The 17,222-nt window shown below is 38.3% G+C and overlaps 1 protein-coding gene across 7 annotated transcripts in view; it reads right to left on the bottom strand.

The window, feature by feature from the left end:
* Positions 1-11,236: 11,236 nt before the first annotated feature.
* The window catches only part of CARD8 (caspase recruitment domain family member 8), a 42,936-nt gene continuing 36,950 nt past the window's right edge, over positions 11,237-17,222 (bottom strand). For 4 of the 7 annotated variants that reach the window (XM_006142201.3, XM_027767289.1, XM_027767290.1 and 1 more), the window contains exons 14-15: positions 13,527-13,571; positions 11,237-12,113 (exon numbers count right to left, since the gene is read on the bottom strand). In XM_006142201.3, the coding sequence (XP_006142263.2) occupies positions 11,848-12,113; positions 13,527-13,571 (311 nt within the window). In that variant the 3' untranslated portion in view covers positions 11,237-11,847. Of the gene's footprint in view, positions 12,114-13,524; positions 13,572-17,222 lie in introns of those variants that run through there. The other 3 variants (XM_027767291.1, XM_027767298.1, XR_003547465.1) reach the window with 2 other exon arrangements.

The following is a 17,222-nucleotide window of genomic DNA, read 5'->3' as shown; positions in this document are numbered from 1 at the left end:
GTCCTCATTTTAGTTAGAATCTGTTTCCTACACTCATCAACCAACTTGGGACGATTACCAACAGCTTTCGGTGACCCTCTTTACAGCGGAAGAGAGGGAAAGGATTGGGGGGAAGCTGGAAAACTTACTGAGACCAGAGGAAGAAATACTGGGGGAAAACTGAGATAAGCTAGAGAAAATCTTTCCCCCCTCCTGTCCAGACTGAGACCCAAATACCCCACTAGGGGAAGGGAAGCTTTAGCCACTTTTCAACTGCCTTGCTGGCGGGAATCTGGGCAGCTGCCCGCAAGCCTACCCGTTTGTCAAAGGTAACTGAGGTTATTTAGGGCGTCCAGGAGTCTCCTGCTGCTTTTCTGGAACTTTTATGTAAAGTTTATTGATCCAAATGCCCATGAGGATCAGAGAGCTATTAATGTGTTTTTTTGTGTGTTGTGTGGGTGACAGCCAGAGACATAAACTTCCACCCTATCCTAAAATCCTTATTACCTGCCCCTCACTAAAAAATATCTAAAAAATAAACAAACAAACAAACAACCCCCCCCACCAAAAAAAAAAAAAAAAACCCTCAGGGATAACATCAAAAAGATTCTTATCTGAGAAAAATCACAGCTCCACTTTCCAAACATCTGGGCAAAAAATAACCCCCAGGGTTGGCCAGTCATCAACCCCCAGTGGTAGTACAACTGCTTACACTGGCTTCCCCAGTCTGAGTGAAAAATATCTTATAGGCCAGAAGCTAAGAGGAACATTATTGTGCATATCAGCTTGACTACGACAGACAGAGATCCTAGTTCCCTGGAAGTCCCCCTGACTCATCCAAAAGGGAATGTTAAACTAGTCAAGTGTATTCTTTATATGTTGGGTAAAATGAAAAGCACTGTCAAATTAAGTAATTCCAACTTTTTGACATTATATTTAAGCTACATATACATAAATATGCTATATAGTTATATGTCTATCTATGTGTTGTATTCCAAAATAATTGAAAAGTTCCCCAAATTTATAGTAAATTATTTGTCAGTCATGTTGCAAGTTATTGTGTTAAGCTGATATATAACCAAATACCTTTGTCAGTCATAAATTCTTATCAAAACATTAACTATGGTTAGTTCAAGTCTTATTGTACATAGATAATTGCTTTGTTTGACACATTTCTAAAAGCTTTTTGCAAATGGCTATCATTCTAACATTATGTCCTTAAAGAATTCACAAGGAAAATAGAAAGAGGATGTACTTTTACAAGTACAGTTTTCTAAAAATCTAATCATTTAACTGAGTAAAATTTTCATTTTCTGTACAAACTAATTCGTTTTCTAAACTGTTAAGCCAAAATCAACCCAAAACAAAAAAGTCAGACAAAATTACATACCAAATAGCCGATACAGTACACATAAATTTAAAGATTAACAATAAAATTGATATAAAGCGATATAAATCCAGTGTTAAGCATAGACTCATGGGAGTATTGTCGCCTGGTTCTCCCAGAGTCCTCCTTATAATTCTTATTAAATTAACATGCTTTAGTTATTTCTATTGTTGGTCTTTAAATTTCATAAAAATTGGGAGGGTCTGTTAGTAAGATTAAGTTTCACATTAAAATAGTTATTGAACAAATTTTGTTATTGTTTTTACATGTTCATAAGCTACCAGTATATGTAGATGTATGTAATTCTCTTTTTACAAACTTACTAATTCCTCCAAAAAATACAAAATTTTCTAATGTGTAAAAAAAGATAAACATGGACAGTTAATAAAAATTAGGCCTATATATCAGGGACAAAAACTAAAAAAAGCTCTTGTCCAAAAACTTAATAGGGTAAAAGTCTCAGAGATTGGGGTGGGACAAGTGAAGACTAGAACTCCTGGTGTCTCCTCCCTCCCTGCCTTCTTGTACTCCTGTTTCTCTTTAGAAAGTTCTCTTCCCCACAAGACTCTCCTCTTAGTTAAATGGTTAAGAGATCTAGCTAAAAAACCAAAACTTTAGATTAAGACTACACTCTTCAGCTAAGGCTTTTTTATGGTCAATAGGGAAGATACCTTGTAAAACCTACAAACTGGGCTCTGCCCTCTTGACAATACTCAGGTGCTCCTTGCAACATCGATTGAAATTTTGTTTCACTTAGTGTAAGATCTCTTATAATTCAAAACAGATACAAAAAAAGTTCTCAGATGATTCAAAAAAAAATGTTACAACAAATTGGCAAGGCACCTTAACCTTTAGTTAACTCTCACTTAAAGGACACCCAATAATTGCTTGAGATAATCCTGAAGGCTAAGAACTTCCTTAAGGGCAGGATCAGAGCCTCTGCCTCAAACAAACCCCCTGTTTCTAATGCAGGCAGCCTAGGCACTAAACAATGCCCATGACTGACATCCTCTTGTCACCACTGGGGCCTTGTCCCCAGTGTAGATTGGTCACTAGAGACAAAATACACTGAGCTCTAAAGGGAGTTGGGACTTCTAAAGTCCGCGATGGCCTTTAAAATTGAAAATTGATGGGGTACCAGGTATCAACAGCTCCCCTTGGACTTCTGACAATTTCAAGAGACAAGCCTCAGGTAACTCTTAAAGTGACTAAACTTAATTTCTGTCTAGATCAAAAGTTACAGTTATTTCTAAAAGTACACATAAAAAATAGTAAAAAAAAGAAAAAAGAAAAATTAGTAGTAAAGAAGTTAAAAAATAATTATAAGACCTAGCTGGAGAGGAGACATCTGTACCAGCAACTAAAAGTTCTTGTAGCTACCCTGGACTCTGTCTTTTTTTTTTTTTCTGGTGATGTTAACTTTTTTAAAAAATTAATTAATTTATTTTTGTATATACATTCAATCACATTGTTTAGCTTACAATGTGAGCATTTCAATATGTGAACATTTCTCCCCAGTCCTGTTGATCAAAATATCTTCAACAGATAACACCACACCTCCCCATCCTGTCAATGCTCTACCTCTGTATCCCTTCTCCAAATGTCCTTCGTTAGGCCCCACTCCTCCACATACACCTCATCTGACATCCACACCCATCTCTTATGTTTGTACAACCGTTACTCAATCAATTTCAGTCATAGAGGGCAGACATTCGGTATCTGTTAAGTGGGGACATACAATGTCTCTCCTTCATAGCCTGGCTTGCCTCACTCAGCAGTACATCTTCCATATTCTTCCACTTTCTGTCAAAATCCAGGGTTTTGTTGGTTTTTATGACTCAGTAGTATTCCATAGAGTATATGTTCCACAGTTTTTCAATCCATTCCTCCATACGGGGGCATTTGGGTTGGTTCCATGAATTAGCAATCATGAATGGTGCTGCAATAAACATCAATGTGCAAGCACTTTTCCAGTGAAGAATTCTTTTATCCTTTGGGTAGATACCGAGGAGTGGGATTGCTGGATCATACGATAGATCTATTTGTAGATTTTTGAGGAATCTCCAAATTATTCTCCACAGTCCTCACTGTCTCACTCGCCTATCTATACTCAGGAGGAGGAATAATTGGCCACAAATATTAGGCTATTAAAAGACCCAAAAGATTGTTGCTGTTACCATATGGCAGGCCAATAGTCCCCAAGGCCCTTGGACAACTCATCATGTATAAAATACACCAGATTACCCATCAGGGAAAAACAAAGTTTGCTGAGCTGGTTAGGAAAAAAAAAATACTTTGTGCCTAATCTAAATAGCTTTACACATTGCATACTGGGAGGGATTTTCCCCTTATAAAATTATGTTTAGAAGACTTCGCCTCTCCTCCCAAGGATGAGAGAGAAAATAAAAACCAAAATCCATAACTATACTTTACTCAAACTTTTACAGGTCCTTGACTCAACCCAAAAGGCCATTCACCACCATGTTTGAGATGCTCTGCCCATCCCCACCTTGGGCCTGTCCATCCATTTCAACCAAGAGACTTAGTGTGGGTCAAAAAATTTACAACCCGAAGACTGACTCTAACCTGGAAAGGACCCTGCACCGTCATCCTCACTACTCTGACTGCTGTCCAGGTCAATGGCATCCCTGTCTGGCTGCTCCACTCTGAAATAAAGACAGAGAAACTGACAGGACAGATCCAGGGTTCCCAGGATTCTCTCAAACGGACTGTCCCATGTTTCTTGATTATCCTCCTTCCTTGTTACCCAATTTATAAAAAGGACAGAGGGAAACAATTGGTCATGGGAATCTGAAATGCAGATGAAAGAAAACTAAATAACCCAGACTCATCCCAGGGACCCATTTCTCTCCAGATAAACCTCTGTAGTTTATTTGAGACAATCCTATCTTTCCAACAATGGGAAAACCAAAAGTTGAGCCTGTTTAGACAATAGCTGAGATAAAGGACTTACATTAGACTTTTACCCTGGCCAACAACAACCAAAGATACACTTACTGTCTTACTAATAATGGTTGCTTCTGTCCTTACTAAAATTGTGGATCCACAGTGTTGGGAGCATCAACATGTGATGCGCCTCGAAAATCTAAATAAATCTAAACATTTTTCTTCATGTTATCAATGCTGTCATATATTCTTAGAGTACTAGAAATTTGGAGAATACATGCTTAGGTTCACTTCAATCCATGTATATAGTGTCATATAATGTTTTAATATTCAGTGTTTATCAAAGTGTATTTTAGATATGATACTGTTTCTCAAGGGAAGTGGGGATATCGTGCACATTAACGATGCAGAATAAAAAAATATACTGTGAAAAAAAAAAAAAAAGAAAACCTAAACATCTAGACTCCTATATACAAATACAGGGGCTTTCTATGCCCCTAGGATGTAGAAAGGATGCTTGTGAAGAGACCAATCACTGTCTGTGGATGCTCAATGATTTGATTTATTTTCATAAAACCAGTGGGAAATGAAGCAGAAGCACCTCCATCTCGAACTATGTTATTCTTGCTTCCTCCTTTTGCCCAGCGTGAACAGAGTGATTGATAGTTTTAAGTCTTTGCTAACTAGCTGAATTCTTTTTGTTTAGATATTCCTTAACAGTGTAACTACCAATCACTGGACCCCTGCCTGGGGCTATAGGAACCATTAAACATAGGTCTAGAGAGTGCCCTTAGAAATTGGGGCTGGCAAGTGGCATGGTGGTTAAAGGCGCTAGACTCCCACATGGCTGACCATGGTTCAAGTCTGGGACCTGGTGGCTTGCTTTCTTACTTCCTCTCTCTCTCTCTCTCTGTCTGTCTCTCTGATCAAACTGAAAAATAATAATGATAATAATAATAAATAAAGTTAAATAAAATAATTCTTAAAAAAATTAAAAAAAGAAATTATTAACCTGCTTGATTAAGCTTCTGTAACTGCTGTCGCATAAGAATCCCACTCCCTTTTCTCTTCACCCCTTCCTCATTTTCCATTGTAATTACCATGCCAACCCAGAAATAATTGTGATTTTTGCCTTTATAAAGCACCCCTCCCCTTTCACTTGAGGCTTTGAGAGACATGAGTCCTCCCATAAGCCACTGACAATAAAACTCCAATAATTTGGCTATGTCTGGATGTCCTCTTATTTCTCACTAATTTGACTACAACAATTTATCATGTAAGTATGAATCAGATATTATCTAATCTTATTGATGCGTTAACCAAATCAGCCAATTTATCACCATCACCTAATTTTACAATTGAGAGACAAAGGGCCATCTAGTGGCACGGTGATTAAGACAGATGGATCCCATATGGCTCACTCAGTGGTTTGAGTCCCAGATCCAGCAGCTTGAAAAACATGCCAGGTGCAGGTGCATGCATGCCTAAAATCCACAGAAGAGAATGGAAGAGAAGGGATTGAAATGTGGCCATCCTCCCTGCAGGGGTGTGATTTCTCACTTCCCCTCTCTGCCCCCTTCTCTCTCTCTCTATGGCGAGTGGATGCCCCTACAGCAAAAAACTGGGAGCCCAGGTATACACGTAGACCACTGCTGTCCAGAGGAGTTTCTACAATGCTTAGATGCTCTGTGTCTGTGTTGTTTCATATGGAAGCCAGTGCTTTGTGTAGCAATTGAATGCTTCAAGCAGGACCCGTGTAACTGAGGATATTGGTTGCTTTCATTCTAATGTATTTTATTTTATTTTAATTAATTTAAATTGAAATAAGCACTTGTGTCTAATAGCTACCCTATTGGTCCATGCTATTCTAGAAGGTTTTAGATGCCAAAATGAGCAGCATTTCCAACATATCTATACATAAGTAAGGCATTTTATATTCTACATGGCAAGATTAATTTTTCAAATGATAACTTGCAATGCATCATAAAAATTTTGCAGAGCATGTTTTGGGATAAAATTATAAATTATGAGTAAGCCTCAAACTGTCAGATCTAGGGATGTCCTGGAGTGAAGTAGAAAAATCATCCTGGGCTTAATGTGGTGGAGAGAGGGCAACAGAAACGAGGGCAGTTACAGGCGATAGCTGGTGACCTCTGCCCATCGATAAGCAAGTGAACGATTACGGAAGACAGCCCCGGCACAAAGTCCCCTAAGAAGAATGCTCAAGAAGGTGACTTTTCTGAGTTTGTGCAGAGAACATTACCTGTGAGAGTTACTCTTAATACTTGCCTTTTGCCTTTTAACTGTGCCCCCTGACAGGGACATGAGTCTTTGTCAGGTTTTCAGTGTGTTAGGTCTGCTACATGCTTTCTGCATTCGGAAGATATAATCATCTAGATAGATTTTTTTGGGTTTTTTTGGAGAGGTTTTTGCTGTAGGGCATGTGCACTCGCTGGAAAGACAAAGAGAGACAGAGAGACAGAAAGTGAGAAATCATCCCCTGGTGGTGGGGGGGGATGGCCACACCACAGTCCCTTCTTTCTCCTCTCGGGATCTTAGGCATGCATGCACACACTCCAGGAGTGAGTTTAAGCCACCGGGTCTGGGACTTGAACTGCAGTTGGTTATGTGGGAGTCTAGTGATGTAATTATTATGCCATCTGCTGGTCCCAACAATCATCTAGATTCTTTAGGTACCTGATGTACTATTGAGTTCATCCATATGAAGACAAACCTGACTTTGCTGTCATGCGGTGCCCTCTGTTTTTTCTTCCCAGTGAACCTGCTCCACAGCCAGACTTCACCTCCCAAATTGCTTCTTAACCTTGGATTTCTCATTCTCTGCCTGAATGCCAATAAAGTCACTCAACATCAATGTGTTTGGGGATCACTGTCATATCATGTCTCTCTTTCATAACCTGGCTTGCTTCACTCAGCAATAAATCTTCCATGTTCATCCACATTCTATCAAATGCCAGGGTCTTTTTTATGGCAGTATAGTATTTCATGGAGTATATGTGCCACACTTTTTCAATCCATTCATCTGTTTGTGGACATTTGGGTTGGTTCCATATCTTAGCAATTGTGAATAATGCTGCAATAAAAATAGTTGTGCAACTGCTTTTCTGAATGAGAATTCTTCTGTCTGTTGGGTAGATACCCAGGAGTGGAATTGCTGAATCATATGGTAGTTCTATCTGAAAGTCTTTGTGGAACCTCCATATTGCTCTCCACAGTGGCTGGACCAATTTACATTCCCACCAACAATGTAGACTACCCCCTTTCACCACATCCCTGCCAACATTTATGATTTTTTTTTAATCTTCATCATTCTGACTGCGGTTAGATGGTATCTTATTGTAGTTTTTATTGGTATCTCCCTTATTATGAGGGATGTTGAGCACTTTTTCATATGCTTTTTGGCTATTCATATCTCTTCCTTAGAGAGTTGTTTATTCAGCTCATTTTCCATCTTTTGATTAGGTTAGTCATTTTATTCCAGGTAAGCTGTTGAGTTCTCTGTGTATTCTGGTTATCAGTCCCTTATCTGAGGCACGGTTTACAAAAATTTTCTCCCAGTCTGACGGGGGATTCACACCAATGACTGTGTCCTTTGCTGTGCAGAAACTTCTTAATCTGATGTAATCCCACCTATTTTGGGGATTATTGCCTACCCCAGTGTATTTCAGAGTTTCCCCAGTGTTTTCCACCAGTAGTTTTATAGTTTGCAGTCTTGTTTAGATCTTTGATCCATTTTGAGTTGAATTCTGTTAATGGTGATGGATAGGGGTTCAAAGTCATCTTTCTGCAGGTGGATACCTAGTTTTTCCAGCACCATTAGCTAAAGAGATTTTCCTTTTCTCACTAGATTGACTGGTACTCTTTGTCAAAGATCCATTGACTGTATGTTTTGGGGTTTATTTCTGGTGTCTCTACTCTGTTCCATTGGTCCCTGTGTCTGTTTTTGTACCAATATCATGATGTTTTGGTTATCACAGCTTTGTAATGTATTTTGGGGGTCAGGAAGTGGGATGCCACCCATTCCACTCTTTTTGTGTAAGATTTTTTTTTGGGCAATATGTGGTCTTTTATGGTTCCAGACAAATTTTATGATTGTCTTTTCTAGATCTCTGAAGAGTGTCTCTTGTAATTTTATAGGGATTGCATTAAATACAGATGTTAATTTTGGTAGGATTGCCATTTTGATTAATTATTCCAGTCCAGGAACATGGGATGTCCTTCCACTTTTTTGTGTCATTTTCAATGTCCTTGTTAAGATTTTCATAGTTGTCTTTATAGAGGTCTTTGACTTCCTTTGTTAGTTTTATTCCTAGGTTCTTTTATTATTGCATCTATGGTAAATGGGATTACTTTCTTCAGTTCTGTCTCTCTCTGCTTATTGTTTGTATGTAGAGATGCTATAGATTTTTGTAGGTTAATTTTGTATCCTGCCATTTTACTGTATGCATTTGTTACTTTAAGAAGTCTTTCCATGGATACTGTTGGGTCTTCTATGTATACAATTATGTCATCTGCAAGCAGAGATAATTTCAACTCTTCTTTCTCTATTGGAATGCCTTTTATTTCATTCTCTTGTCTAATCACATTGGCTAGGACTTCCAGTACTATATTGAATAGGAGCGGAGAAAGTGGGCAGCCTTGTCTTGTACCAGTTCTTAGTGGAAATCTTTCAACTCTTCCCCATTCAGTATAATGTTGGGTATAGCTTTTTCATAGATGGCTTTTATTATGCTGAGAAATGATCCTTTTATGCTGATTTTACTGAGAGTCTTAATCATGAAGAAATGTTGTATTTTGTCAAATGTTTTTTCCTCATCAATTGAAATGATCATATGTTTTTTTTTTAAATTTTTTTCTGTTAATTTGGTATATTACATTTATGGTTTTGTGTATGTTGAACCACCCTTGCATCCCTGGAAAAAAGCCTACCTGGTCATAATGAATAATGTTTTTTATATGCTGTTAAATACAGTTAGCAAGTATCTTGTTGAGAAATTTGGCATCTATATTCATCAGAGATATAGGTCTGTAGTTTTCCTTTTTTATCATATCCTTATCTGTTTTGGGAATGAGAGTGATAAAGGCTTCACAGAATGAATTTGGAAGGGTTCCTCCATTTTGGATCTCTAGAAAGGACAAGTATAATGTGGGTTATCTCTTCTTTAAAAGTTTTGTAAAATTCAGCAGTGAAGCCATCAGGACCTAGACTTTTCTTTGTTGGGAGATTATTTATTACTGTTCAATCTCATTGCTTGTTACAGGTCTATTCAGGCTTTTTATGTCCTGAGTCAATCTTGGTAGATTATATGTGTCCAGGAATTTGTTTATATCATCCAGGTTTCTTCTTTGTTGATTTATAGTAGCTCATAGTGTCCTGTAATGATGTTCTGTATTTCTATTATGTCTGTTGTAATGTTGCCTGAACCATTGCAAATTTTTCCAGTTCCTTTCTCTCTTCTTCTTAATTAGTCTAGCTAATGGTGTGCCAATCTTGTTTATCTTTTCAAAGAACCAATTTTTGCTTTCATTTATTTTCTGTATGGTTCATTTAATTTTTTTCCATTTATTTCTGCTTGAATTTTTGTGATTTCTTTTCTCCTGGCATTTTTTGGGGGATTTTTTTTTGTTGTTGTTTTTCCAGTTCTCTGAGACATGATGCATATCTTCCACTTTTAACACTTTTAGACAGATGGCCTGGAAGGGAGATACTGGTATTTCAGTTCTCTGAGTTCTTTCAGCTTGTAGCAGAGTGATTAGGAGGAGAAGTTCCAAGTCAGACTGCTTGAGTGCAATTGGCTCCACTGTTTCCTAGTCACGTGGTCTCAAGTAAGATACATTTTAAGCTTCATTTTCTTCTGCGGAAATTGGGCTAGCAGTAGCACCTCCTTCATAGGACTATTACAGGGATTCAGTGACATGATGTGTTTAAGCGTTTAACAATGTGTCTGCAATATAATGAACCTCATATCTTATAGCTATTATTACTATTATTGTTGAGATAACTGTTTTTGAAGGGAAAGGAGGGTGTAAGTAACCAGTTCTTAAGTTTTCTCATAATTTTAATTGAGAACTGTTCAAGGTAATAACTGACTTTTCTGATGAGCTGTTCGATTAGTGAATTCAATTTTGAGGAGTTGATAAGCAATACAAAATTACCTCCATAGAATGTGCATGTGGGAGGAGGCTGTAATTCTTTTTTTCTTTTTTTTTTGAGAGTTTTTTTTCTATGGGGTGCATGCACTTGCCAGAAAGACAGAGAGAGACAGAGAGATAGAAAGTGAGAAATCACCCCCCCAGGGGGGATGGCCATGCCACAAGCCCTTCTCCTCCATTCTCCTCTTGGGATCTTGGGCAAGCATGCATATGTTCCTGGTGTGAATTTAAGCCACCGGGTCCAGGACTCAAACTGCGGTCGACCACATGGGAGTTCAGAGACATAGCCATTATGCTAACTGCTGGTTCTATGTGATTCTTAAACCTAAAACTTATGTTTATGTCTGTGCAAAATAAAATGACTAATAAGAGGGGAAAAAAAGGAATTAAAAAATCAGTTCCTGCTTTGTTTTTGGTGGTACATTATCAGGAAGGCCTCTCTCTGAATAAAATGGATTATCTTCATTTTCCTCTCTGGTGGCTTTGTGGAGTCCATTTACCTCACTTTATCGCTGTGTTCCATGGAGCTGTCCATAAAAGCTTGACCCATCAATTACTCATGCCAGTCTACATACTAGCAACGAAAGGCTTTCTATTCATGTTCATGTTTTTTTCCATTTTTGTGCTCTCTTCCATCATTTATACTTACATAATTCTACTAATAGTGGTAATAGCAATAGATAAGATATTTAAGGTACACCATGTGAAATAAAGCCACTACCATTAAGGAATGCCTGAGTGTTCTTAGTGTTTTATTGTTTATTTTTATTTCTTTCTTCTTTTCTTTTCTTTTTTTTTTACATTTAATCACTGTTCATCTTCATAGCGCACAAAGTCAAATTCCCCATTAATACACTGCATATTAATTAGTCCATTCAAAAATATTGCTGAATACATTATCATCAGCAGATAATTTCCCACTTTTGTGTCCATTAAATGCTTTGCTTCTTTCTTTTCCCCAATTGTGAAGTTTTTATCAGCCTTCCTATCTTTCATTGTGAGAAGGTGAAACTTCAAGTGGAGTGTTCACAGGTATAGATTTTCGCATTAATCATGATTTGCCTTTCCAATCTATGCCAATCATAAACAAACCTGTCTTGCCTTCCTTTACCCTAGGTCTCCAAGAAATGTATAGATGAATGAAATAGCTATTTTTTAAAGCCTGGGTTAGATAAAGCTTAAAAAATATATTACTACTCTCTTCAGATATTCTTGAGTTTAAGGTATTAGAATACAGTCAATAGTTATGGACCAGGTTGCATGTCTGTCTCCGAAGCCTACATGTTGGGTAGATGATATCCAGTCTTCTCCTACCATAACCACTGAAATAAATGATCATTTTCCCATTTATTTATTTCCAGTGGAGACCCAGATTTCCTCTTTCTGTCTGTCTGAGCTGTTTACAAATTCCACTGGCTGAGATAGGACACGAGGTAAGGGTCTCTTTTCTTAACGCTTTCATAGAACAACTCCAGAGCCTCATCCCCTTTCTTTTCCACCATGCTCAGCAATATCTCATTCTTCTGCTGCCGGGTCTTTCCCTGCTCCACCAGATCCTTTTCATTTTCAGTGAGTACATTACTGTCCAGAAGATCATCCAGCACCCCATTCAGGTCTCCTAGCCTGACTTGGAGTTGCCGGTGGTGCTCCTTTACAAAGGCGGCACCTGGATGGAAAGAAGAACTTCATAATCAGAAAGGAATAGTTTCCATATGGAATTCAGGATACTTACTGAACAAAGAGTCATAGTTCTGGGATGGGATATTGTTCTTTGTCTTGCATCTGTAGCTAAACCTTACACATAAACACACCAGGCAAACGTTTTCAGTATTAAATAAAATTAGGTGCACTCAAATAACATATCTTCCTCAAATCCATTCCTCCTACCCAACTTCTGAGACAGCAATTGCTCCTAGTTTATACTTTTCATTAAAATATTATACAACTTCCATCTTCCTGGGTATTCCCATGCGAATCCAACAACCAAACAAAAACCTTCAGGCCCATACATTGCCAGAAGTTATGCATGATGCTAGATGTGAAAATAGACTAGCCTGGATCCCTGCCCTCAAAGCTCTTCTGATAGAGGGAGAAATTAACTGGATAAATATAAATGGAAGAAACAGGAAGCATTAGGGAAAATACATGGACATTTTCTATCATGCAGACTCAAAAGTTCATGTGGTTTCTATATTAAATAGCTGTTTTAAACTTGAAAATTTACATTGTTTTCCTTCAGCGTTTTCATTAAGAGAGGTTTTTTTTTTTTAAAGAATGATATATTTCATTTCATTTAAATATTATTATTATTATTGAATTTTCTGTAGGGTACATGTGCTCACCAGAGAGAGATGAGAGGGGGGTGTGGAGGGAAAGTGAGAAGGCAAGTCACCAGTCCAGGACTCGAACCATGGTTGTCCATGTGGAAGACCAGTGCCTTCACCACTATGCCACCTGCTGGCCCTCAAAAGAGGGATTTTTAAAGGCAAAATATACAGAAAACAAGAAATGGAAAATTATGTGTTGATAATAACACATATGTTGATGTGCTTGATTGAGCCAATATACAGTGTATTGTGAATAGAAAAATCTCATTTTGTATGCTATAATGATGTACAGTGAATGAATGTAAATAAATAAAAATAAATAAATAAATAAAAAATATGCAGTTCATGACTCTCAAACTTTTGTTACCCTTTGCTTTCAGTCTAAAGTCAAAATGTTCTGACTTTCATCTTTGGACTGTCAGCTTCTGGCTCTTGACTACCTTTCTAGTTTCATGCTGATTCTGTCCTTCTAAAAGTTTAATTTCCAGTCACGTCAAACTACTTTAACTTACAGACCCCCAGATGCATGATATTTATCACAATACTTTACTGTTGCAGGCTGTTTTTTTGTGTACATTCTGTTCTAAAACCCTTGTTTAGGTAAATCTTACTCATTGTTTGTCTCTTACATCAGTTGGTTTTCATAAGTGACAAAGACAGAAAAAATGAAGTCTCAGTGAATGATGTATAAGCATTCAAAGGTTCCCAATATCAGACATGTCCTTCTGGTTTCAGTGTAAATATTTACTAACCTGAGAAATCAGGAGGGACTGAGGCAAAATCAAGCTGGAGATCCACTGAGAAGGAAAAAAAAATGGAGGATGAGACAAGAGGAATGACATATATTACTTGGCATTTCTAGTTTTTTATACAACCAATTAAAATAATTTAATTCTATTTCATAAGAGAAAGATTACTTTTTTGCACATTAATTTTCCAATGAAACCCAATGAAGTACTGGGTCACTTACTGTCCATTAAAGAAAGATATCAGAGGAAGGAACATATTTTTCCAATATTCTTTCTACTTCTACTTGTAAGTCAATATACCAACTATGGTGGCTACAAAAATATTATGTCATACTGTCCTACATAAATTGTAGCTGAGGTAAATATGTTTTGACATAAAATGTCAACATTTGATGAGTAAATTAAAACATATTTTTAAACATGATGGTACCAGGACTATGGATAGTGCAGATACTCATAAGGTATCCAAAATTAGGGGACCAGCATAATGGCTATGTTGCTGGACTCCCACGTAGTCGACCGTGGTTCACGTCCCGGACCCGGTGGCTTAAACTCACGCCGGGCTCATGTGTGTGCATGCCCAAGATCCCGAGAGGAGAACGGAGGATAAAGGACTGCGGCGTGGCCATCCCACCGGGGGGTGATTTCTCGCTTTCTATCTCTCTGTCGCTCTCTGTCTGTCTAGCGAGAGCATGTGCCCTATAGCAAAATAATAATAATAATAAAAATAAAGTATCCAAAATGAGAAGACTTGCCAATTGGAGTAACTATTTTGGACAATAATTAAACAGTGCTTAGCATTAGGGCTTCAACACAATCTTAGACTTTTGTCTAAAATTCCTGATGTTTAAAGTTCTGATGCACTTTGGGGCTGCTCCTTTGGCAGCAGCTCAGTCTTCATACATGCCAATGCAGAATGACTAACTTTCCTGTAGCCTGTGAGGTCCCACAATAGAGTTTCTGGTCCCTTAACTTCAGAGCAGAACATCAGCTACCTTGGACCACTACACTCATCCAAAACTCCAGCTATTCACCACCTCTCTATTTTATCCAGACCTTTCCTATTAAGAAACCAGTATGTTCTTGAGACCTGACAAAATCTTATTTAAATTAAAGAAAAGTAAACAATGTAAAAAACATTCCTGTGTTTAATGAGCTATAGAGAGTGCGACGGTATTTACTAAAAATACAAGAAGGGTTCTTCCAAAAGTTCATGAAAATGCACATGATGAAAATCATGCATTGATTTTGAAAATGCTTGTACCAAATTAAATTCATACACGAATTCTATTTTTCCACAGACTTTTTTGGCCCCCTTGTATGTATTGAATGTTTATATGAATTAGACACCATTCTAGACACTGAGGAAGCAAGCAGTGGGGAACAGGATATCTGCACCATTTCTTCCCTTATAATAAGCCATAAAGACCACCCAGAAGTCACACAGGTAAGTTCCGACCAACTGAGATGCGGAGGCATTTTATAGAATGTGGAGATGAGGCCTGAGACGGCTAAGTGTCATTCAACCCTAAAATGTACCTGGAGCCTCTACGTCCAACTCCCACCCAAGCACACAACATAAACAAGAGGGCAGTTTGCCCAGGAAAGAAGAGACATAGTCATGAAGCTGATCTCCAACTCTCTGGATGCTGCTGTGGAGAAACAAGGAGATGGAATTATGAAGACTCAGTTGGAGGAATAGGACAATGAGGGGCAAAGAGTTAACACCATCAACAATGTGACAGTCCCTTCCTAAGCAACTGAAATACATCAGCAGATGTAGGCCAAACCCATTTGGAATTGCTGCCACAGATCCCATCTGGACTTACACATTTGTTCAACTATTCCCCTGTTCCTGGGCATTCACATCTCACCCCCACCCCCTCCAGTACAAGCAGTGCTTCCAAGAACACCACTGCCTACTATTAGGTTGTGGGCAAAGTCATGATGTATTTTTCTATGCAAAAATGTTTAATGACTCTCCCAACAACCCAGTATTTCCCTGCATACAGGTGCTTTTATTTTATTGTAGAGATTTTTTAAAGTAGTTTTATGTTAAAGGGACAATTTTTTATTTTTGGGGAGGTTTTTGCTATAGGGCGCGTGTGCTCACCAGAAAGACAGAGAGAGACAGAGAGACAGAAAGACAGAAATCACCCCCAAGGGGGGATGGCCATGCTGCAATCCCTTCTCCCATTCTCCTCTCTGGATCTTGGGCTCACATGCACACGCACCTGGCGTGAGTTTAAGCCACTGGGTCCGGGACTCGATCTGTGGTTGACTACATGGGAGTCCAGCGACATAGCCATTATGCTAACTGCTGGAAAGGGACAATTTTTAAAACTATGTTTAAAATATGTTTTAACTATTACAATCTGTGTATTCTTCCAAAGTTAACTTTGGCATTTTTTTTTTTTTTGAGAGGTTTTCGCTATAGGGCGCGTGTGCTTGCTAGACAGACAGAGAGAGACATAGAGACAGAAAGCGAGAAATCACCTCCCAGGGGGGATGGTCACGCCGCAATCCCTTCTCCTCCATTCTCCTCTCGGGATCTTGGGCACGCACGCACACGCTCCCGGCATGAGTTTTAAGCCACCGGGTCCGGGACACAAACTGCGGTCAACTACGTGGGAGTCCAGCGACATAGCCATTACGCTAACTGCTGGTCCCAACTTTGGCATTTTTAAAAACATTTTTAAAAATTTACGTTTAGTAACTGTACATCTTTACAGTGTACAGTAGGGTCTTTCCCAGCATGAGTAGAGTGCATATTAGTTGAGCCAAAGATATTACCATTTACATTATCATCCACAGAAAACTTTTCATCAAAAGGCAATTTTAAAAAAAATTAATGAATGCCCATGTTACTATGCAAAAGAGTAAAACAATGTATAGCTCCTATGCGTGTGTTACCTTCTTGCCCTTTTCCTGATACAGTCTTACTAAATTCTTCTCATTGTGTTACCCATGACAACGATCTTCTATTGAGTACATTACTTTCTGTGTTATTTCAGGTATACAGAGGGTGGCCTTCGCAAGAGAGGCTAGTATATGAATAGAAATGTAAATACATAATTTAAAGAGATTCAAGGATCTCTAAGTTTTTGGCAAGTTTTTTGAGAGTTTCTAAACGTCATGAAATTTTGTTGATGATGTTGAATTTGTAGGGGTACATAAAACATTTTACAGAATATTTTGTAAGTGGAGAACCAGCAGATGGCTAGTGGTTACGTCACTGGACTCTCGCATGGCTGTCTGAAGTTTGAGTCCTGGATCTGAACGCTTGAAACTCACACTGGGCATGTGTGCGTGTATGCCCAAAATCTTGATAGGAGAATAAAGGAGAAGGAATTATGGCATGGCCATTCTCCTATGAAGTGATTTCTTGTTTTCTGTCTCTCCAGCAAGCATGTGTACCCTATAACAAAAATCTCTCTCTCAAAAAGAATAAAAGGTGAGCATCCAATACATTATTAAATTGCACAGAAAAATGAATATAACAGTATCTATACTCCTACTGAGTCACCTCTTTCTTTTTTGCTATAGAATGCGTGAGCCCACCAGAGAGAGATAGACGGAGAGAAGGAAAGTGAGAAATCATTCTTTAGGGATGATGGCCACACTGCAATCCCTTTTCTATTTGCTGACATACATGTGCTGGGCATGTTTTTCAGGCCCCTGGTTTGGGACTTGAAGCAT

This window comes from Tupaia chinensis, unplaced genomic scaffold (genome assembly GCF_000334495.1).
Source record: "Tupaia chinensis unplaced genomic scaffold, TupChi_1.0 Scaffold000067_2, whole genome shotgun sequence".
Lineage (NCBI taxonomy): Eukaryota > Metazoa > Chordata > Mammalia > Scandentia > Tupaiidae > Tupaia > Tupaia belangeri.
The sequence above is the reverse complement of the archived record's forward strand: the minus strand, read 5'-3'. Positions and strand labels throughout refer to the sequence as shown.